This window comes from Pocillopora damicornis, chromosome 11 (genome assembly GCF_964200805.1).
Source record: "Pocillopora damicornis chromosome 11, jaPocDami1.2, whole genome shotgun sequence".
NCBI classification, from domain to species: domain Eukaryota; kingdom Metazoa; phylum Cnidaria; class Anthozoa; order Scleractinia; family Pocilloporidae; genus Pocillopora; species Pocillopora damicornis.
The window spans coordinates 9,824,189-9,847,750 of record NC_142680.1 but is presented as its reverse complement, the minus strand read 5'-3'; the positions used below and the strand labels follow the sequence as shown (position 1 = coordinate 9,847,750).

At 37.1% G+C, this 23,562-nt stretch overlaps 4 protein-coding genes and 1 pseudogene across 5 annotated transcripts; 2 read left to right on the top strand and 3 right to left on the bottom strand.

Annotated features, from left to right (window-relative positions):
- Positions 1–1,966: 1,966 nt before the first annotated feature.
- On the bottom strand, positions 1,967–3,964 carry LOC149037392 (trace amine-associated receptor 7g-like). Its single transcript, XM_089188052.1, has one exon. The coding sequence runs from the start codon at positions 3,696–3,698 to the stop codon at positions 2,790–2,792; it is 909 nt and encodes a 302-aa protein (XP_089044178.1). The 5' UTR covers positions 3,699–3,964; the 3' UTR covers positions 1,967–2,789.
- Positions 3,965–5,977: 2,013 nt separating this feature from the next.
- On the bottom strand, positions 5,978–9,629 carry LOC149037391 (calmodulin-like). The gene is made up of 5 exons (XM_089186472.1): positions 9,524–9,629; positions 8,670–8,697; positions 8,047–8,190; positions 7,276–7,512; positions 5,978–6,620 (listed from the first exon to the last, which is right to left on the bottom strand). Exons 1-5 carry the CDS (start codon positions 9,524–9,526, stop codon positions 6,559–6,561), a joined length of 474 nt encoding a protein of 157 aa, XP_089042598.1. The 5' UTR covers positions 9,527–9,629; the 3' UTR covers positions 5,978–6,558.
- Positions 9,630–10,098: 469 nt separating this feature from the next.
- LOC149037390 (uncharacterized) lies at positions 10,099–12,985 on the bottom strand (annotated as a pseudogene). Its single transcript, XR_016180740.1, has 3 exons — positions 12,863–12,985; positions 11,830–12,328; positions 10,099–10,608 (listed from the first exon to the last, which is right to left on the bottom strand). The product of XR_016180740.1 is annotated as an uncharacterized LOC149037390 (transcript).
- A 2,085-nt stretch (positions 12,986–15,070) lies between these two features.
- Positions 15,071–19,570, top strand: LOC113679670 (neo-calmodulin). Its single transcript, XM_027196643.2, has 5 exons — positions 15,071–15,195; positions 16,503–16,530; positions 17,145–17,288; positions 17,905–18,147; positions 18,652–19,570. The coding sequence occupies exons 1-5, from the start codon at positions 15,193–15,195 to the stop codon at positions 18,726–18,728; spliced, it is 495 nt and encodes a 164-aa protein (XP_027052444.1). The 5' UTR covers positions 15,071–15,192; the 3' UTR covers positions 18,729–19,570.
- Positions 19,571–19,723: 153 nt separating this feature from the next.
- LOC113679554 (potassium voltage-gated channel subfamily A member 1) lies at positions 19,724–23,067 on the top strand. Its single transcript, XM_027196526.2, has one exon. The coding sequence runs from the start codon at positions 20,965–20,967 to the stop codon at positions 22,474–22,476; it is 1,512 nt and encodes a 503-aa protein (XP_027052327.2). The 5' UTR covers positions 19,724–20,964; the 3' UTR covers positions 22,477–23,067.
- Positions 23,068–23,562: the final 495 nt, after the last annotated feature.

The window sequence follows — 23,562 nt, the reverse complement described above, 5'->3', positions numbered from 1 at the left end:
AGGCGCAGCCATGTGTGTCACCGATATACTTACCACATGCATTTCGACGTTCTATGTGATCTATTATTGTACAGAACCACGGCAACGTGAAATGAAATTGTTTAATATACAATATTATGATTAAAAAATTTTGTTAAGTGTGTTTTTATGATGAAAAGCAATTGCAAATCCCTATTAATGGTGACCTCCTCCAATATATCATAAGTAAAAAATAATCAAGAAACAATTCAGCTTATCATATAATAAGAAATTGTGACAAGACTGATTTGTGCAAAATTATAAGAAGTAAACGGGAGTGAGACTTGCAATCGGTCGAGTACTCAGCGCGTGGCAAATTTAAAATAAGGAGCACGAGTACTTACTTATTTTTCTTAAACAGTGTGAAACAAAGGTTTTTTACTTGTGTTAAAATTTGGTAATGAAGCATTTAAAGAAATCGCCAGATTCTAAAATCTCCTGATGAACTGTAAAACTTCAGCAACTTTAGTGTTGCAAACTGTAGGTTTAATTCAATACTAAAGTTAATGCACTTGCTCTCCCAGGATATTTTCTTAAGTCTGACTGGTTAGCACTGGTAACTACAACTCAAATAATTGGGTTTTAACCCGTCTGATTTGACTTTTACTATATTTATGGCAGCTTTATGGTTACTCCCCACCTTCAGAGACCGAAAAAATCGATTCTTATTTTATTTGACAAAGCTGAATTCGAACATTCAACCTAACGTTTTCATAAAAAAAATTTCTAAAATCTTAAAAAGCACCCAAGTTATTTAGAAAATCGTATTTTCAACTAAAAGTTTATAAATCAGAAAGGTGTCATAATTTCGGACCTGGGCGAATCCCCTGGGGTAATTTTCGCGGCAACCGCTCATGTTGGGGCTCGATTTTCATGTTATTTCCATATTTTGCTCACATCGCACACTTTACAGAATTCACACGTTGGAGCTCTTTGTTCAAAATATATGGAATATGGAATATGGAATATGGAAAAATCTTTGTTCATGGAACAATCAAAAGCGGAAGAAGACTTGAAGTGGCGGAGCGCCACGCCGGCGTCCAGATTTCGAACAGAGAAGTCGCCGTCAAACAAAAATTTGCCAAACATGATGTTAAAAACGAAGTTTCCTTTTCTTTATGGGAGTACCAGCCTTGATACAAAAGCATTAACAATCGCCTCGAATCGTAATTTTGAAAGCTGTTTGTCGATTCGTTGTCTTGCTCCCCAGCACATCTTCCGGTTTTTTCAATTTGGTGCGGGTATTTCTTTTGCCTCTGGTAACTTTGCTCTTTACTGTGTCGTCCTACTCAACGCTCCACTGAGCGATCGAGATCAAAAAAAAAAAAAAAAAATGTGTCTGCAATACACGTTACTTTTCCCGGGAAATCTTGATCCATCGTCATTGACGCCAGGAGATCCCATTGTACTATTGGTTTGCGGTTTCAGGAGGCGAGATAGTCTCCTGGCGTGGCGTGAGTTGTTTGCAAACCTTTATGAACTAAAATCTCGTATTTGATTTTGTGGGAACACAACCACTTTGATCGAATTTATATGGTATATAGATTTAACTGATTTTCGTCTAATTTCGCCAGAATATCCCAGGAATAATGGCAAACGAAAGTGTGTCGGGGAATTTTGATATTTTAAATATTTGTCGCGTGGCATCCATTTGCGCAACACGACTAGCATATTTCTTGCTACTCCAACTTTAGATGCCGATATCTCGATAAACAATCAGAATATCGAAAAGCGTGACACACTTTTGTTGATTGATGCCTTGTGAATGAGACTGTGCAGCCTGCTTGTGCTGTGGCGTCTGATACCCGATAAATTAGATAGAAGAACCTTCGGTCGTTTCACGGCTTACCGGCCCCTGACACTTCCTTAAAGAAAAAAATCGCTTAAATTATATTTTCATGGTAAACTGAAGTTTTTAAGCTTTCTTCTGATAAATAGTTTGCTAGCATTTTAGTGAAACTAGCGCGCGTGCGAATTTTTCACGAAGGACACCCACGAAGGTGGGAAGTAACCTTAATTTAAGGTAACGGGTAAAAACAGAAAGTTTGGCCTTGTGTGAGAAATCAACTCCAGCAAAGGGACAGGCTTTTGGGGACCAGTCGGAGTCAAGCATTCTAATGGAGTGCCCTAAAATTAAAAATTAAATTATTAAAATTATTAAATTAATGTTATTATCCAATGTCTGTCAAAATAGATTATTAGGAGTCCCTCTCGCGAAGGATATAATTTATGCCAGATCTTACACATTTTGCAGATATCGCTTTAAATTCCGAGACAAAGTTCTGTCAGTTAAACAAACGTTGCACGTGCTCTTTCGCCTACACAGGCATATTGTATAAATCACTGAGGAACTACGTATTTACAGGTTTGTCTAAATTATTTCTCTAGCTTAGCAATTGAAAAGGTGTAAGGGAGCAACTACATTGTACTATTGTATTATGGGCTTTGTTATGTCGGCTAGTTTGGAAAAAGTTTCGTGTGTACCTATGTTTTCCTTTTTCTTACCGGGTTATGGTCTGAAGCGCTACATTCCAAAAGGGAGAGTGTATTGAATTAACTGCATCGTTTATACATATGTAGAAAAGCCTTATAGGACGTATCAAAACAAACATTTTTTGGGAAATGGATGGTTATCAAGTGTCTAGTTGCGCAGTAACGAAAAATAACATCAACTCAGTACACATCAGCTGCAAGCTGAGAATAGAAAGAGCCATCCAGCTGCAGTGGTTTTAACTCTTGACATCTCTTTCGAGCTCCAATCTTAAAGTATTCTATTTGCAGAAAATTCTGTCTAATACTGCTTTCACCGCCTGACGGATTTCGCGACTTTTCCAACAACACACCAATGGATTTGTGCACGAGTTGAAAAAAGCAAGAGTTTCTGACCAGCTGTAGTGGTTATAAGTCTTGATATCTCTACCCAATATCTGATGATAAATTGTCACAAACAAAACTGGTATATTAAACATCAAGTAAACTGCAACGATGAATGATATGCTTCTTGTTACGTTTACTTCTCTAGATATTCTTCGCTTGCTCTGGTTTCTTTTAGATGGATGACGACTGGCGGGTTGCACGCGTCGGGAATGTTGTCGTAAACTCAAAATGATTCCAATGTTTGATACTACAGCTACGAGAAGACAAATGAACCAAGCTATCAAATGTATACCTCTTGAAACCTGCTTTACCACAACCCACTGCAAACTTGTAAAAAGAATGTTGAGTATCCAGATAAATGCCATATACCTCAGAATACGACTTGAGGAGAACACAGCATTGTACCTCACCTGAAGTCGAACTGCAATCAATCGCTCATAACTAACAACAGCTAGTGTCATGAAAGCCACACCACAACAAATGTAAAAAGCATTTGCATATACAATTCTGACAAAGCAGGGAACGGAACGATGCTGATTTTCCATGAGTCGGTACATAATGTAACCCGGCTGAACTGCAAGCCCAACAAAGACATCCGAGAGGGCCAAACTAGCGATCAAAATTTTTGATGGTGCTCTAAGTCGAGAAACGATTGCAGCGAAAATTAAAAGGTTGCTGATAACAGCGAGAGGGGCTGTTACCATATTGATTATAGCTGTTACAAGGTTCATTGTATAGCGCTCAGCTACTTTGTGAAAAGTAGGATCGGGAAGTTGGTAACAAGATAAACTGTTCTCAGCCATGACTTCTTGGATGCTTTCCACAGCTACATCTAACAATATGACACTTTGTCCTCTAAAGCTTTGAATCCCATATGTTACAAAAATTTGATTGAAAAACAATTTCAATATTTAGACAACAAGACCAGATACAAGTTTTTTGACGTGATTGTGTGTAAATCAAACTCCTTGCAATAAGAAGCACGATAAGGTGGACAACCAAAGACTTAGAAGTTGTTTGCTTTTCCAATGAAATCTAATAAAACTCGCTTCTAGGTCATTAATTTCGATCGTAGTGGACATAAAAACATATTTTATTCAAACAATACTCTCGTTGATAAAAAAGTTCTTTTAATTAATCTTTTAAGACTTTCGACTGCGTGGAAAGGGTTCTAAAACGCTTGTCAGGGCTTATTAAGGCTTCGAAATAAAAAACCATCGTTTAATTTTAATTTTCCCTGCAGGAAGCGTCGACACACCGGATGAGGTAGCTCTTAATGTAAAAAGTAACAGCTTGATGTGTTCAAACCAACACAGAAATAGTTTTATATTTGGATGCAAAATATAATCAGGACAGAAGTATTTGTACATAATAGAAAGCGAGATTCATACTGTTCATCTGCACTTATCAATCTCTTTTTTAAAGTTTACTTTGTTTAAAGTCTCGAGGCAGCTGAAACTTCACATGGCTAAAAAATTAATTACTTTTTTTAAATCTTTGAATATTTTTTTCTGAATTAAGGTCTACAATAATTTTGCTCTTCAATTGCTTCTGAACGAAAATGAGGGAAATTGATAAAGTCTACAACTTTTCATTGTTTTCTTTTTATAGTTTCTCATTGGCTCATATTGGTGGAAGAAGGAGATTTAAAATATACTACAATAAATTTTTTTTCTTTTAATTTCAGGCATTCTCGCTTGAGCGCGATTGACTCAAAAAAAACCACACATAATTATATATATATATATATATATACACACATATACAAAAATCAAAAGGTATGTATATTTCATGTACATTTTCACATTACATGAAATATATAGAGAATAATACATGGGCGCGCGTTGATATGGAGCGCAGCGAACGAGTGACATGTCGAGTTTAACACGCGAAGAGAAATTCCATATCTACATGCAACCATGTATTAGTTTGTTTATCATATAAACACAATAGCCCTTTACAAAGAAAAAAAGCCGGCTTCATTAATGACTGAAAATAAATGAATCGACAATCCCCGAATAACAAACCTAGAGTGCGTTGGCGCTAACTCTTGAGATGGAAAAATATGTTGAATCATGACTACAATATCAACAACGGTCGTAATTTTCAATTTACAAAATTCTCTTTTATTGGCTTTGTCCTTACCGAAAGAAGAAGTCGTTCAGTTAAACAGCCAAAATCGGCCAGTGGTAAATCCTCCAGTTGTTCTAATTCTCAGCCGAAAGAAATGCTAACACCAAAGCCACTGAATACATAACTTTCGGTTTTTCTTTTAGTATATTGGTTTTCTTCCCCTTCTAGGAAAGTTTGAGCCTCACTGTCTGTCAGCGATACGGATCTTTTAGTGTTTTAGTGTTATTTAAGAAACAACTTGTATTGAGAATCGTGAGGGCTTTGTCATTCATCAACCTGACCGGGTGGCGCCAAAGGCGAGTGACGTGTCAGCAGCTGATTGGTTATATCAACACACGTGAAAAAATAAGATATTTTTTTACGTGTAATATATTAAAGTTCACACGGGATGTCACGAAAGAACAACGAACGGACGTCATTTATTCTATTCCTTGCAATAACTGTGACAACGAATACATCGGACAGACCAAACGTCAGTTTGGTACACGGTTAAAAGAGCACCAAAAAGCGGTTTTCCTTTGCAAAAAGGAAAATTCAGCTTTATTGGAGCATACATGCCTAACTAACCATACAATTGGGTGGGATGATTCTAAAATTATCACCACTAGTCGGCGTTACCACCTGCGCCTTTGTTTGGAGGCTTGGCATATTAACTCCGCCCACGCTTCTTTAAATCGTGACGATGGCGGTTTGCTTCCTGACGCCTATTTACACCTCGTCAGAAAAAAGGCCCATAATTAGTGATCATATAATAGGACCTCTTGTTGCAGCGTTTAGATCACCCCTGATGAAGGCACTAGACAGGAGTGTCGAAACGTTGGGTCTATGAATTGTAACTTCTTCGGTTACATTCATTAAATCTGCAAACCAGAGTAGCATCAAACTATGTCTGTTTTCCACGTGTTTTATCTGACGAGCGCTTAGGTGCGAAACTCAGAGTCACAAAGAATCGATGCGTCCCCTTTAATTCTTTAACTTATGTATACTTAGCTCTACTACCACAGCATTTAGCACTAGGCTGCGTGCATCATATATTAACAGTGCACTCGTGCTACGTAGGGCGCGTGCTTTATGGAAATATAATGAACTCGTTTTGACCAATCACGACACGCGCCTTTCTCTGCACATTTTATAATACTTGATGAAATCTCAATCCTGTCTTGCTTTTAAATTCTAAGCATCCAATACATTATTACGACAGCAATTACATTATTCGCTCTCGATTTCATTGCATGATAATCTATTTGGGCTTCATCCTAATCAAATAACAAACTATATAAATTTTCAGCTCATAATCTGCTTGTACAGGCTCACCAAATATCATTATGTGCATTATGAGCGATGACCAGTAATTCTTTTGATATCGACAGAAACGCTAAAGATTCCAAAACTACCGGCGCCGCGGTATTTGATTGAGTATAAGTACGGTATAGTTGAAAAAACTGATCTTTGCAAAACAAAACGATTCACAGATGGTCCAGCCGTTCTGTGATTCGAGAATCTTATATTACTTCCTTTAACAGAAGGGCATTATTGCAAGCAAATTATGTCCAGGTCTCTGTTGATTAGTGGTACTAACAGCCTTGAAAATTCTGAAAAGGAAAAGAAAGACAATCGGGTGAAAGGATAATGGAATTGGGCAGTTCTCGGGGACTAGAAAGGAGAGGGTACATTTTTGTGTTTAATAATTTTTTATGCTTCATTATGACTTACGATCAAGATTAGAGATCATTTTGTCCACATATGCCTTAGTATAAAGACGATCCCTTCAATGTTCTTTAAGACTCTGTATGTGGACTACCAGAAGTAATTTTTCAAACACCTCGCGTGTTGTTGATAGAACGTTTAGGTATGATGATATTCTTCAAAACTTCAAACCTTTTCAAAGTCATTTAATTAGATTTCTCTCTCAAAATTTCCAAAGCTCTAAAACGTCTGAATGACTTCCAAAAGTATTGTTGAGGGTGTTCCCGTGAATGTCAAAATAATACCGGAATATTCAGAGAATTCGGAAGGCTTTTAAAGACGTGATGGAAAGAGAAATGATTGTTTGAAAATGAATGATCAAAACTTCCTGAGACAGAGCATTCCAATGAATTTTTAAAGTTTTTAGGAAACAAGTATACTTAAGATTTTAAAGTCGTCGCTGTTTTTGATTGTTAGACGTCTAGTATCATATATCTCATGTTACGAGTATTTATCTGACTTTACGTTTCAACAATCAAAAGCTAAGCTGGCACATCGTACCTTCAAAGTATACGTGCCTATCTTTTTCAAGATTTGCAGTCGCCAGAAGTTCCTCAAGTTCTTGTTTAGTAATTCCTTTTAGTCTCATGAAAGCTCTTCTCAACTCTTTCGTCTCAATGTAGCCTTTGTTATTACAGTCAAACACCTTGAATGCCATCATAAGGTCTACTTTATCGTCGGGTTTCTTATATTCTTCCATGGTTTTAATGAAATCAGAAAACGTCATGTAACCGTCACCTGGGAAAAAAAAAGGAAAAAAAAAGGATATGCAGTTGCTGATTAATAGGACGCACTCTTTCAGTAATAAAGATGCCAGTTTATCACTATAGCCTGTCTTGGAATTCCCAATTTTTGTTTTCTTTACGTTATCCCGAGAGCAACAGCACCATCCAAACCAAATGAGTAATTTTTTAAGGGGTATATCGCGAGAGGACAAAGCAATAACATGGCCTACTGACTTATGTTACTCCAGTAAGAGAGGTGCCCGCGATTGGTCCAAGAAACAAGCACCATTCTCGCAACCAATCCAGATTCAAAACTGAGGCCAATCTGGACTTGGCCATTAGAGTTTTCCCGCGCTTTAGGCAGTTTCCTCGTTTTTACCTTGAGGTCTTTTTGGCTTCGTGTGATGTTTTTATTTTATCTGATGGACTGTTGTGATGCTCTCAAATGAAAAAGGAAAACAGCATTGGCGCTCTTAAGCTATTTGGATAAATATGCACAAAGGTATCACAAGGAGACCATGAATGGCTGAGAGGGTAATTTACTGACCATCGTATTCCACTTCATTGATAAGAGTTTGTATTTGAAAATCAGTTGGGTTCAGTCCCACCATCTGCATTGCTCTTCTTAGTTGCTTTGTTGAAATACGTCCCTCCCGATCCTGGCCAAAGTACTGAAACACCTCAAGATACTCTGCCAATAAAAAATGAATAAATAAAATTATAATAAACATAAGAAGAGCTGTCGTGCAATATTTTTAATCGTTGTTGTTATTAATTTTTTACCTTTTTTTCCTAATAAATCTGTTACAGTCAAATATCTATGAAAAATACCGGAATATGGAATGAAAGATTCGACGTACTAGCTTTTATGCTTGGAAGATTAAAAATCTCTGGCTGATTGGTATCTTAATATGATAAAGACATATATTGCATGAAACGATGAAGGAGTAGTAAAAAACAATTGATTATTGGCGACGAAGAACTAAAAAAATCTTAGTAACTCAATCATCGTTTAAGTAATCATCAAAAAGAAAATACCTGGAGACTAATTGGGATTGAAAGCAAGCCCTCAAATTTTTATCTGCGCAGCATGATTCCAATTTGCACTCTGAGTTTGTTTATTTTTGTCGGCGTTATTCCAGAAGAGCTACATATACGAAAAAACCTTACCAAGAATTTCTTCTTTTGAAAGCTTCTCCTGCGTGAGAAATCAACGAAGGCAGACATCAAGCATTAATGAAAAATGCCGACCTAGCCTATGAATAATCCATTCCCCACTGAATGGGATATAACACCCAAACAATTAAACTAGAAGTTTCCACTTAAACGTTTTTTCTTTAATATCTTTCTAATTTATTAACAGCGGAGTGGTCTTTGGCTCCTGGAGTAGTTAACTCAGAGTTAAATATTTGAGAAAAATGACTTGTATCGTTAAAAAAATAAAAATGTTCTTCCGCACTTAGAATATTACTAGGTTTAGACTTAAGTGGTGCAGGAAAATTAATATTTTAAGTACAAATTAGTCTTCAGAGCGATGACATATTAAGAAAATGAAACGTGTAAGTTTTGACCATGCAATGTTTTGTAGCGTGTCGAATATCGTGTTTTTCGAAACCTAGGACAATTATTAAAGATGATATACGAATAGTCTATTCGGACATCATCTCGTAACTGAGTCACGAGAAACCCCAAAATTTGCTTATTGCAACAGATACGGAACATGTTTGGTAACATTTCTGAAAATTCGATTTTTTTTTCACAAAATTTAGATTCAGACAAGTATGCTACTCTAATATTTTCATGATAGCAAGTAAATCGGGTTTTTCTCTGAAGTAGTAAAATACTATAATTTTCTTACGAGGGGAAAGGTGCGCTTACTTGCAAGCTATATTATCTTTTAAGTAATCTAAGTATTGTGTTTCTTCCCTGACAGCGGCCACAAAGGATAACGAATTTTTAATAAGTCATATTTTCTTGTTATGAACACTTGGTAAGGTTCAGAGATAAATTTAGATAAGACTTACCATTTGATCTTATTCTTTAAAAACACATTACCAGCAAACTCTCTTCTGATAGTATATGCACAGGTAAGGCTACTCTAAACACTGATACCTTTGTGTCTAAAGATGTATAGGACATGCTGTAACTTGCTATAAATATCCTTTCTAAAATACCTGCGGCAACAAGGGATTGGATGATAAGCTCTGGAAAAAAATGAATCCTATGAACTTTTTTCTCATGATTTATCAATTGCACTTAAAGAACATTTATTTTGGAAGACAGCATTTTCTCGATGTATTATTTATTTCCCGGTTGGGGTTTTAAGTCCTTTGGGATAAAAAGGTTTGTTAGTTCCATTTGTGGTCTACTGGTATACCTCTCGAGCACTTTGGATCCGTGTAAAATACAACTGTATTAAAAAATTACTTCCTACGCAAAGCGATTCGTCCTTAACAAATTTTTAATTAAAATAACAAGAATAACAAACAACAGAAATGACGACAACGACAATGACAACACTCTCGACAAACTCAAACATGTTAAGTTTAGAAACTATAGAAAGGTCACTTCTCAATTGAAAGTTAGCAGTGGCAGATGATGTAACAATACTTTTTACCTAATTAGAAAACATAAGAAATAAATATAAATTGAAAAGCCAGATAATGAACTCTTAGCACCTTCCGGTAAACGTGGTATTTATTGACAAACCAGCTTCTTCAAGATATCCTTTAACTTTTTGACATACCTCTACATTTTTCCAATAGCATATTAATGGATTGGTATAAGAATAAAAAAAAGGCAGACGTCTCCGTCCAGCTTTAGTGGTTGTTAGTTTGTAAGTTAAGTCTCAATATATGATCATATATTAAAGTGAACAACACGGGGAAGTTTAAAATCAAGTACACTCCGACGAGGATAGATATGTTTTTTGCGAGCGTGGCCTAGCGTGGCTACAGAAACGAGAAGGCAAACTGACCATACCATGAGATGGATGTTTTCAACTGCGGATTCAATAGAAGTCCATTTTAGAGCAGTTAACAAAATATTCAGGGTCCATATTATCAGAACATATTTCACAACTCGTGTCGAAGAGAAGAAATCATTGTATCTCAAGGTCAAGGTTCAAGGTTGTGCCTCAAGGTTCTATTCTTGGTCCCTTATTTTTTATCCTGTATGTTAATGATTTGAACAATGCTTCCCTGCTTGATGCAATCTTGTTTGCTGATGATACAAACTTATTTATCTCCCATAATGACCCTGTTTACCTAATTAACACATTAAATAGAGAATTAAACAAATTGTCAACCTGGTTTGCAGCAAACCGGCTCTCCTTGAATTTAGCCAAGACTAATTTTATGGTATTCAAGCCTTGGCAAAAGAAGCAATCCTTTGAATTTCAAGTTTTCATAAATGAGCAGCCTATTCTTCGTGTTTCTGAGACCATGTTTTTGGGTGTTTTATTAGATGACAATTTGACCTGGAAATCGCATATATCCTTAACAGCAAATAAATTATCCAAATCTATAGGTATTATTCATAAATCTAGGTTTTTTCTCTCTACTCACTCCCTTCGTACTTTATACAATTCTATGATCCTTCCATATTTGTATTATTGCAATTTAGCTTGGGCTGGTACCTATAAGTCAAACCTTCAAAGAATTGTAACCTTACAGAAACGTGCGTTAAGAATAGTAAGCAATTCTACATACATTGCCCATACTGGCCCTATTTTAAAGGAACTTAAACTCTTAAAATTTCATGATATCCATTCGTTTCAATTAGGTACTTTTATGTTTTCATTCGAGAACTCTACACTCCCTTCCAAATTCAGTAACTTTTTTTTACTGAATAGTCAAATCCACAATTATAATACTAGGAATGCTCAGTCCTTTCGTTTGCCACTGTGCAGAACGAACACCAGGAAGTTTTCAATTTACTTTCAAGGTCCAAACTTTTATAATTCGTTAAATTCTGACATAACTAGTTCTCCCTCCTCCGCTTCTTTTAAAAGAAAGCTTAAGGAATTTCTTCTCTTTAAGTATTAGCTTCTGTAAGGCAGTAATTCTTAACTAACTTACTTAATATGTGTGTGCGTGTGTGTGTGTGTGTACGTGTGCGCGGTCAAAGTTAATTACCATAAGTCCATATTGTAATTCTAATATAAGATTAGTTATTTTAAGTGAGAAAACCTGACTTGTTATAAGCCTCGTGGTTTCTTTCAGGTTTTCTCGCCATTTATTTTCTGTCATCAATTTTCTTCATTTTTTTTTTCCATGTGTAAATGTCGTATATGGCAAATAAATATTGTATTGTATTGTATCTGACTTGCAGTCGAACAGCTACGAAGCGCTCATAGCTGGCAGCACTCAAAGTCATAAAAGACACTCCAAAGCAACTGAAAAAAGCCAGATGATACATAATCTTCACAAAACAAGGAACTAGACGAAGCTGGTTTTCCAAAAGCCTGTATGTGATATACCCGGGCTGGACTGTTAGGGATACGAACAAATCAGAAAGCGCCAGAAAAGCTTTCAACAGATTAGAGGGAGTTCGTAGACGAAGACAGCTAAAGATGGCGGTGACAATCAGTAAATTTGCAACAACGCCGACTGGAACTGTAACAATGTTAATAGTGGCTGTAACAAGGTTGACTTTAAACCGTTCATGAGCTTTATGGAAGGATGAGTCGCCAAGATAGAAACAGGAAATTTCGTGCTCGGATTGATTGCCCTGCATTTTGCAGATTTTGCTTCTCACACTATGACTTGTCAATGACGATTTAGAGTCCTCGTACAAATCTTTGACGAATTCTTGATGTGCTATTATATCTACTAACAAGGTTAAGACAATTAGCCAATGTCATTTATCAGCGTTGAATAGAACGGTAACCTGCTGAGCGAAATTGAATATTGAAAAAATAGCCTCATCTGAAAATTGTATAGTGCTCTCAATTGCTAAGCACACGATTTTGCATAACGTGTTTAAGTTTTAAAGCATTAAATAGAAAGTTCTCGTCATGGGAAACATTGAATGAAAACATGACGTGGGAGGAATTCTTACACTCTACCTGATTCTTTAAATTTAGCGCCACTGCAATAATCACCTTGAGCGAGATGATGATAGCGAGATGCAATCCTTGACCAATCAGAGCACACGTATCTCTATAATCACCAGGGCAATTACACAAACAAAGGATATTCGGAGATTAAGTAACCAATCAGAGCCACCTTCACTTACTCTCTGTTTTGGTATATACTAATCATCAAGTCTCGTCCTCATCCAAAGAGGCGACTCGTTACTTTGCAAAAAGAAAAACTCCTAAGAGGAAAATACTATATTGGCTGCAAGTGAACGATCCTTACCTTTTCTTCTTTTCTCCTCTTCGCAGTCATATAGTCCAATGAACCTAATTTATATTCAATTTAATCGATTCATAAAAATTGTTCATTCATTCTTCTATTTTTTGTTCTTTTATCCGTCTTTTAGTCATCAATTTATTTCTATGCACAGTTATCGTTGAAACTCTTTGGGCCGCTTATTTACTCAGGATCTTACTTAGTTTTACGCTATCAGTGGGAGCCAGGCTTTCTATATAAGAAAGTTGATTTAATTAGACGAATGTCCTTACCCTGTTAGCTCCTGGCCCTCTTCACACTAATCACAAAATGTCAATGATCAGACAAAAGATTCAGCTAAATTAAGAATTGTTTAAGACCGCGGCTTTGTTAAACAACAGCTAAACTTTGTTTAAACAATCAGCCTCTCTTATCGCGTTTACATATTGAAGCGTCAATTCATTGATGTCGACGCATTCTTATTTTATTGTAATGTCGCAAATTTTCGATTCCAAGATATTTTTTTAAAAGTTTAACGGATTATAAAAATAATGGGGAAAAATTAAAAAGCTTGATTAATTACGCATGAAAGATAACTGGCAAAAAGGATTAAAAATGTGTAACAGTACAATGACAAAGGGAAGCATTACAGGCTATTGAGATAAATGCTTGAATGTGCGACCAGTTGTCTAGCATTTAGCCCCGTGAATATCCTGAAGTTTATCGCACTTATAGTCTTAAAATAAGACCTTCTCCTAACTACATTTTAGATTTAAAGCACTCGGGCTTTGATGTGGAGTTAACAGAATTGGTTCAAGTATCGTTTCCATAAGTATAATAGTTAATTCATACCTTACACTAGGAATAATGATCAAGTTGGTAATTTGCAAAATGCTAACACGATATTTTATTCCCTGCATTTGCGCATGTCTGATATGGTACGCTAGGGTTTACTTTTTGACCAATCACAACGAAAACACAAACTCCTCCTAGAGTCTAAGTTGCGCAATATCATATTCAAGCTGAAATTTCTTGTAAAACGTTTTACGAATTTGAAGTACTTCACCTGGTAACTGCGAAGTCCTTTGGGTATAAATTAGTGAACGCCTCTACAAAATGGTAGGTTCTATTGCAAATAGATGGGCATAATGTCTTTAAGATTGTATAGCTAAAAGGCGTCGTTGGCTTGCAAGAAAGCGCCACGCTACTCTGTAGCCCTCTAAGTATTGCGCACAGAGTCATGAAAGTTGGCAGTTAATGAAAGAATTATGCTTGTTTTTTAACTGTGCTTCATTCGTTCGTAATTTTGTTATTCAGCCGTTATTATATAACGCTGGCAAATTAATCGAAGAAGAAACGAAACGAGCTAAATGTTTGACCTGAAACCTTGAACAATGTGGAAATAGAGATATTCTAAAGCAAAACAGTAGATCGGCTTTAAGAATATTTTACTGTTCTTTTTCTGATTATTAGTTTCTAAGAAGGAAATTTGCAAATAAGTAAAAATTAGGCCAAATGGCATATAAATACTGCAGTCACATTTTAGCCGTCATTAAAAACGATTTTAAATTTCCATTTTAAAAATCTCCTTGGTTCTAGAAGACAACACTGGCCACCTGCTTGAGGAAGCAATAAGACGCCAGATTTGTGGTGTTTATAGATTCGTTAGCTGTAGAAGCAGTAAAATGAGCTTGGACTCGACTGATTCATAAGTTATTAATTTTACTATCAGCCTACTAGCTAAGATAGAAAAACATTCTGTACTTGTAGTTTTAGGATATTGGAAATACATCATTCCATTCTTGGCGTTTCAATTCTCCCTTCAACGAAAATTTGTTATTAATGTTTTAAAACCTAAACAGAGTGTGTAATTGCGTGCTTGGCATTTAAAGGCCTTATTTATTTTCAAACGAGGCAGTTGTTAATATTTAATTTCGTTCAGCAGGTTGCTATTCTATTCAGTGTTGAAAATTTGACATTGGCTACTCGCATTTTAGCTTGTAAGTAGTCATAATGACACGTTATGAATTCTTCAAACGTTTTTACGCGCGCTTTAATAAAAGAAATACTTTTAGAAAAGGCACATCGGTAAAGGCGATCTAACATCGATCAAATTTATCAAAAACATAGGTCTTTGTGATTTATTTAAATTAAACTGAATTTACCTTGACGACCAGATAGCCTTACCCTCCCTATTGTAAACAAACTTCCAATTCGACGGCAAGTAATTACACTACGTTTTTACACAACAATATTTTCCCTTTCTTTATTGTGAGCGATCTTATCCAGTAAAAAGGAACGTCAGAGACGCTATATCTATTCCTCTATGCTGGCAAAATGGTTGCTTTCTGTGGGGAATGGTAACTAACTGAACTTTGAGATACAACAATGAGATAAGCATCTTAGTGCTGTTCTATTATCTATTTCAATAAGGCCGGCGGAATTTGGGAAATTGTTATGGAGCAAAAGAATGTTCTTATTTCACCTTTCAAGAATTTTAATCGCTCTAACACATAATTTAAAGATGTTAGATTTGATAATTTTACTGAAGAATAATTATATGTTATTCACCAGGCGGGAGGTCCGTGTGGGCAAAATTGTGCCCGAGGTCTTGGATACCATGCGGTACTCAAGACAGAGGACACATTTCTTCCCGATACGGATCGAGCTTGGCTAGTGGATAACATTTCTATTTTATTTTCAAACTTTACGAAATGCTTTCCAAAAGAGCCCTGATGATTTAGAGCTCAGGTTTTTGAGTGTAATTACGGGAAGATCCTTCATAAACGGAATAATTTTTTGAGCGAATAGATGGTATAGAAAACAGAGGTAAGGCAAATTAAATAGACAGGCTTCACCGAAACATTGATGGGAAAAAAATTCCCGCTCTTGATACCAATCAGATCGTAGGATTTGTATAGTACCGTCCACTCATGAATTGATAGTAGAAAATGACATTTGTGTCTTTCAATTGTACTTCGGTTTGCTCTAGCTCTATTTGCATTTCATCCGCATAACCAGAATATTTTAAAGACAGAGTTGATTAACATATTCGTTAATTAGCTTTCTAAATGATTACAAGTAGGTAATGACAATGAATCTGTTATTTATTCCCCAAAATACGGTGGCCCACAACTGTCAGGTAAAAGAAACAACCTCGTGGCATGAGAAATAACCTCGCAGCAAAAGAAAAGACTCACGGCAAAAGGAACAACCTCACGACAGAGTGTTGGTCACTGGCTAGTGAGCAGCGCTCTGCGAACAGTGGTTGTAAAACTTCTATATTCTCCGACCCGTTTCATCCAGCTGTCGTAGACTTCTTTAAAGAGTTTTACAAGTTAAAACTGAACGCCTGTACTTATATTCTTTTTCTTTTGCCGCGAGGTTATTCTTTTTGCCGTGAGGTTTTTTCTTCTGCCGTGAGGTTCTTTCTTTTGTCGTGAGTCTCTTTCTTTTGCAGCGAGGTCATTTCTTTTGACGCGACAGTTGTGGGCCACCGTACCAACACCGTTATTACAGCGAAAACCTATCATATATAATTATTATTAATTAGCTAGATCAGTTTTTTATTACATTAAATCCCATTCCGAACTGTTCAACTATCGATAAGTTCAAACATAATGGATTATTAACATTTGAAACGTGATAATTTTCTTGTCATTCACAGGAGGGGCTGTCTGAAGAGCAAATCCAAGGTATGAGTAAATTCATAGCTTTCTTCACGAATCCTGTATTTATCTTATATTTACAAAGCGATCCTCGATCTTTCCTTTCACGATGGATTATGTTTCCTCACGAATAAGAGCAATTTTCAATTAAATGTCGTAAGTAACCAAAGATTGCTTGGGTTTCGTTTTACTCCGCCTGTGATTGGCCCATAAAACTTACGCGACCCCCCTACCAATCAGGTCCCAAGCTAAGACTAATTAAGACTTGTGTTTTCCCACGCTTCAATCAGCTGGATTGTTCTTACTTGGAGCTCTTATTGGCCCTCTGAAATGTTTTTCTTCGCTCGGATTGACTTCGGTGATCACTTCGCTTTTGATGGTGAGACACTCGCTCGGCGATTAACGCTATGGGTAATTCGAATAACTTTTATTACGAAACATTAGATAACTTCAACTTTTCCTGTTTTGCTCATTATTGGTTAATTTGCTAGATACAAGCACTCATACTGCCATGCACTCTTCCGGGACCTATTCCGGTCTTTACTTTATTTACACTTTACGTCAAGAATTGAGCAGATTCCAGTTGAACGGACGAAGTGTTTCATACATAGCGCTAAGCATTTCTCCATTTTTTTTCTTAGAATATAAAGATGCTTTTTACATGTTCGACCGGGATAATAATGGTTACATTACTACTAGTGAACTGAATTCAATAATGAGAACTTTGGGATTCAATCCAACCGAAGAGGACTTACAACAGATGATTTTCACAGTGGATTACGACGGTAAATGAAAAATTAATAACATGCGTTGACAGTTTTTTTTAAACTTATGATCTGTTGGAGGACAATTGCATAGATGACATCACCATGAATGAAATAAAGAGGTTCTACGTTCCTGTGGGTCAGTTTTGTAATGTATCGCACTAAATGTGGAAAGAATATCCAGGACACACTCGGCTGCGCCTCGTTTGCCACCTTTTTTTCCTTACCACATTTTGACGTCATTTTTGATCTAGTAATGAACAGACGCACGTCAACATGAATTTGATTTGTTAAACAAACGAATGAGGTCAAGAAAACTGCTAATGAGTATAGGGAGGTTACGATAGGAAGTGATTATCTATATCTGTAATTCAAGGCGTGACTAGATCGACGTGGGGCGCACACCTACGGGGGTCTAATAGAGAGGATCTTATGTGTAACCGTGTGCATGATTTTAGCCATATGACATAAACTGGTTGTCTTGAAACTGAAAGCTTTCTTCTCCGGATCTTTTTCGCAAACAAAACGAGGGGGCTCTTTTGCACGATATCGAGTGACTTGCTTTTTATCACGACAATCAGCCACCATAAACTAAATATGAATTTTGAATTAGGACCATTTGTGTTCTTTGAACCAGGTGATGGTAGATTGAATATGGAGGAATACATTCAACTCATGGAACAGCAGAAAAAACCCGAGGAGAAGGAAGAAGACATCATTCAAGCTTTTAGAGTTTTTGACTCAGAAAACAAGGGATACATTGACTCATCTGAGCTGAGGGAACTTCTGGAAAATATGGATTGGAAAGTCTCCGCAGACGACCTGAAAGATTTGATAACAAGCGCTAACCTACATCAGGACAGAAAGATCAGTCTGGATGGTAGGAGCCCCGCACGTATAATTTAGGTTTAGAGAGCATAATGATTAAATTCGTGAAACTAAAACCGAAGTGATTGCCTTTAGCGGCCAATTAAACGAGGAGCTAACAAGAAGCTAGACTGAGTTAATACACGTGAACGGCCTCAAGCTCATCAGAGCTTGGGTCGCCGATATGCATTTTGTTGTAGTTATAAAGTCTTTTATCTCGTGTATTTAAAGTGGAGAGAGTTGGAGGAGTTCTTTTAACCAATAAAAATGCAAAGTGAAGGAAACCCAAGGGAATCCCGTCTTACTTTCGTTCGTATCACTAAGGAGAAGAGGGTTCCTTTTTCTTAACCATAATTTGCAATGTTAATGGCGTGTTGCTCGGAGGACTTAGGAAGGATCTCCGAATTTCCGACCGTGAAAAAAATTCACCTGGGTAAGGGAGGATAATTTTTTTTTTCATAATCACTCACTCGATTCAATTTTTTTCCTCTAACACAAATTCATGATCGTTTTACAGAGTTCGCTTGGCTTGTGGAACCTGAGGGAATGCCAGTTATAGAAGACAAAGAAGACAATGAAACACATGACGATTGACTAACTTGCCGCACAATGGGATAGAAATCTACCTCACCTACCTTCTAGCGTCATCTCGACCGTCACCATTTCTCTAGTCGTCATCCTTGTTGAAAACCATAATTATCATCATTGAAATCGTCATCGTCATCGTCACCACTATTATCATGATCATTAACAGTCTCGCAATAATCGTCATTTCAGTGAACATGGTCATGGTACCCATTCGAAATAAATTTCTTTCGCGTAGTGTTACGTACCCCTGGAACTCAGCTCCTATTTTCTCCTCACAGTGTAACAGGTAATCCAAACATTACAGTTATGTTAATGAAGGAAATGATTGCCTATGGATGCTCCTTAATTGCCAGTGCCATGGAAAATGTATAAAGAACAGTATGGAGAACATGTATATTGACTTTGGGGTCTAGAGGGTCAGTGCACGAGATGTTTCTAGGTAGGAAATTGATAACATCTCTTGCGTGACTTTTTTTCATGATGTAGTTCATCCGCAGTAAGGTACCAACAGATTATAAAGGTATTACTAATAATCACTTTTCTTCTGCACTTATACATGGCGTCATTACGACTCCAACACTTCACTCCCTTACAAAGTTTTGATTTTGCATATTTTCATCAAAGAAGAAAATATTATATTCTGTTCACGAAACCCAAATAGTGGATAAGACCTTTTTTTTTTTTGATGATTAACAATCTTCTGTCCTTCTGTTTTCTTTTTTTCGATTCAACACGGATTGTGAATTAGTTAATAGTTTGATATACTTTATAAACGTGAAATACTTTCAAATCGAATGGAAATTTTAAAGTGCATCATGGTTAATGATATTAAAGAACACTGTTTAAGACTCCATGTCTGATTTTGTAGAGAGTTTGAATTGTGTCGCTCAAGCCTTATTCCTTTTAAAGAACTCAAGGTGGTTGCTACACATTTCAAGAGGACGTTCTGAGCATTCTCCCTCGAAAAAATTAAACAACTTGCGCGTTTCCGGTCCCTAGAGGACTAGAAAGAGAGAGCGTACTTGAATTGAAGCAGGCTTTGTGAAAATAGCATTCACAATCAGACAGCAGAAAAGTCATTTGCATATAAACCGATTTGGCCAAAATACAGCTGAACAATTTCTTGTGACGACCTCTCTATCATTTAATCAGGTATAATCATTTCAGCTGCGGGCCATGCTGAATTGTATCGACTCGGTGATTCAAAATAAAATCATTATTTAACAAATCACTTTGATGGGTATCCTAAAAAGATCAGTTAACTCGAAGGGGTGAATTTTTTTCTTTCTTTCTTTTAGTTCGGTGTTCCTGATGTGTCACGCATACTTCTCTATGCGATTCGAGTTTGTCATTGATATCTTCGAGAGGCGGAGAATCGAGATATTTATAAACTCATGCCCGGAAATAGTCTCTCACACTTTTTTTAACCATTGTAAAGCTATGACATATGAAGTGGCTCTTTTATGTAGTTTGTTTGCTTTCGGTTTGTCTCGTAAACTTGAGGTGTCCAGCGACTTCCGCAAATTCTTCACTAATTAGAGTCCTCCTTTCCCTCCCCCGACATGATGACATGATGACCACTGATTTTTTTTATCATTTTTTTTTTCTTTGCGTGACTATTACTATATGCATCAATGCCCTGATTTTATCAAAGGGCAGCAAGGTTATTCACCAACACGGCTAAATATGTAAACAACGTATCATCTGTCTTCTTATTTCACACTGAACATTTTCTTTCGTCTGTCGTTTATTAACCCATATTATCACGTGCGGTTTGGTTACTTTGGAACAGCAACTGGTTTCGGTGAGCACCTCCTAGATGCGTAGGACAGAAGAACATATCTTGGGTATTAAGAAAGCAGATTTTAATTACTCAAAGAAAGATTAGTCACCACATGTGGATCGAGTTGAATGCTCGTTTGATGCAAGGATGTTGTCATACTGGCGTATTCTTGTGAATTTGTAGATAGGGTACGGCGATTGAAACATTTAAACACCAAGAAACAGTTTTGCTCAAACTGAAAGATCCAGTGGTGAATCAAGAAAATATTCTCACGATATAAATAGATTGTTTGATCATCTATTTTTTTTTTTTGTCGCGCAGCTTTGACTTGCGAAAACATCAGGATATGTGAGTTCATTCTGTATGGAGTGCCTATTGTTTGCCCGTAGCTAGTAAAGCGACCTCGAAATTTCACAGTACGTGCAAGACTTTAAGTGAAATTGATGGTTCCTGACAAGCATGTCATCGAGTCCTGTTTGGAAAATGCGAGTTAAGTATGAGCCAGTGTCTGGGAACGCCGATGAATTAATTACCGAAAAAGGAAATCGTCAAAGTTCAAGCTTAAGTGATGATACATCCATTTCATCAGCCACAGCTCTGACAGATTATGAACCAATTTTAGCAAAGAACCAAGCAAGACGTGCAGCTAACAACAATTTTGAAGACAATGTCCCCACTAGTGGACCACAGAGAAAACTCAAGAAAATATCCCGAGGTGTTTTTGGCAATACTCGAATTACTATAAATATCTCCGGATCAAGGTTTGAAACCTTCGAAAGCACGCTCGCAAGGGTTCCTGATTCATTGTTGGGAACGCCATCAAAAAGGGCGCCGTATTATGACTCGACAAAGAACGAATTTTACTTCAGCACGGACCGTGGTGTATTTGACAGTATCTTATTCTATTACCAATCTGGCGGAAATACCGGTGGGATTCTTGTGAAACCGGATGGGATACCAGACGGAAAATTTCTCGAGGAGGTCAAATTTTTTGAATTGGGAGAGGACGCCGAAAGAAAACTGGGATATAACGTGAAAAGTAGAGACATTTCAGTGGAATCATTGCCCAGTAGAGAGTGTTCTTCAAAAATAAGACAGCTGTTCGATTCAAGCAAGACGAAAAAAGCATCCCCTTTGCGTAAAGTTGTAGACATTTGGACCATATTCATAACAATCTTTTTCATCACTTTACTTTGTGGCAAAACAGAATACTCTCTCAGAGAAGCTTTTGTTTTGGACCAATGTTGTGACCAGAACAAAACAGACACTTTATTCCGGCGACGTGAAATCAAACTTTTCTGGTCGTTCAGCGAAAAATTTTGCATTTCGTGGTTTACGCTGGAGTACGCTCTTCGAGCATTCAGTGCAACAAGTAGGGTGGCTTACTTAATTTCAGCTCAGGGTATTTTTGATATGTTATCTTTCTTCCCTCACCTAATGATGCTCATAATCCAAGCTTTAGCGTCAGAAACCTCAACAATTCCTTTGCAACGCGTGCTTCTGTTCCTCACGTTCTTTTCACTTTTCAAGCTGACTCGCTACTCGTTAGGCTTACAAGTGTTCTTGAAAACAATTCAGACAAGCCTTAAAGAACTAATGCTGTTGTTACTTTGCGTGGCAATCAGCCTGGTACTGTTTTCATCAGTGATATATTACTGTGAAAGTACTGTCCCAGCGACTAATTTCACAAGTATCCCCGCCACATTTTGGTTCACCATCGTTACCATGACTACGGTGGGATACGGTGACATAACGCCAGTCACAGTGGCGGGAAAAGTTTTCAGTGCGCTGTGTGCAGTATTCGGAGTTTGTTGTGTCCTGGCGATACCATCAACAGTCATTGTCACAAATTTCAACTTCTTTTATCTGAAACACAAGGAAATTGCAAAGCCAAAGAAACAGAAACGGCCGAAGAGTAGGATGACCACTCTGCAAAAATGGGTGACCCAGTTTCGAAGCGTATCAATGTAAGAGACTTTCTCGAGAAAACTTTGATGGGAGAGAACGGTCAACTAAAGAAAGAGAATTATGCAGATTTTCTGGCCCGAGACAAATTTGGATTAAGGCTTTGATAGAGTTTACTGATGTTTCGTATGAATCTGTTGGCGTTCCTCACAAATGCAACAATCTGTTTGGCTATGCGAATTACCATATATTATGTTATAGATACTGAGTAGACTAAGAAGCCTTAATAGTGTGCAGCTATAAACAAAATGAGATAAAAACATGAGCCTATGTTGTTGTTAGGCTTTGAAGTACTGCTGGATTTTTATTAATCCAATTAGATTATTCTTTCTCGATATCTGTGCGTAATATCTGATTCAAGCTTCGCCCTTGTTAAATTTATCGCGCGATAGAAATGTCTAAACCGAAACAGTTGTGTATGAAATATGAAAAAAGCTTTTCTTGATCTCCAAGACATATTCTATGCCAGCCATAGGATGAAACGTAGGTTGCTAACAACGTCTAGGGACTAATCATTGTTTATCGTCAGGGAGGGGGAGGGAGGTGGTAGAGGATTTTGGCTGGGTCAAAATAAAATTTATCTGATCTACCCAAAAAGCCCTATAAGGCTCTTATGATCAAACCCCCCTCCCCCTCAGTAAGAATCTTTAGAAAATCACGGCGGCGACGGCCACGGAGACGCGGTAAAATAAAATTTCTAATGAGCAGAACAATAGCTCAGCACGTGCGTTTTAAAACTGTGTGCATTTCTTAGCCGTCCTCTGCAAAATGATAACTTGAGATCATCAAAATTTGCGTGGTCCGCGAAAGGAAACCCCGACCGCAAATTATTTAGGTTTCCATTTGGAACTCAACGCCGCCCTCATACTTTATGCTGTGGTTAACTTGCGGCGCCGTAAGAGATGGTAAACACACCCAATCATTCACGAAATTCTAACTACAGATATATATTTATTTTAAAATAGAAGTTTTCCTTGGCGTTGCCGTCCCTTGACAGTTCACAGGCAGTGAATTTTCTGTAGTCCTTCCTTTCTATTCTATTGGTGACAACCGATAACCCCTCTATTTCCCTGGAAACAATGTAACGCCCCC

Bases quoted from the DNA above. Each gene is read 5' to 3' on its own strand.
- LOC149037392 (XM_089188052.1), bottom strand. From the start codon at position 3,698: ATGGCTGAGAACAGTTTATCTTGTTACCAACTTCCCGATCCTACTTTT.
- LOC113679670 (XM_027196643.2), top strand. The intron at 16,531-17,144 runs GTATGAGTAAAT...TTTTTTTCTTAG, and splicing joins GTCTGAAGAGCAAATCCAAG to AATATAAAGATGCTTTTTAC. The intron at 17,289-17,904 runs GTAAATGAAAAA...TCTTTGAACCAG, and splicing joins TTTCACAGTGGATTACGACG to GTGATGGTAGATTGAATATG.
- LOC113679554 (XM_027196526.2), top strand. From the start codon at position 20,965: ATGTCATCGAGTCCTGTTTGGAAAATGCGAGTTAAGTATGAGCCAGTG.
- LOC149037391 (XM_089186472.1), bottom strand. The intron at 8,191-8,669 runs GTAAGGTTTTTT...TTTTATTGGCAG, and splicing joins TTCAAAAGAAGAAATTCTTG to AGTATCTTGAGGTGTTTCAG. The intron at 7,513-8,046 runs GTCAGTAAATTA...TTTTTTTCCCAG, and splicing joins CAATGAAGTGGAATACGATG to GTGACGGTTACATGACGTTT.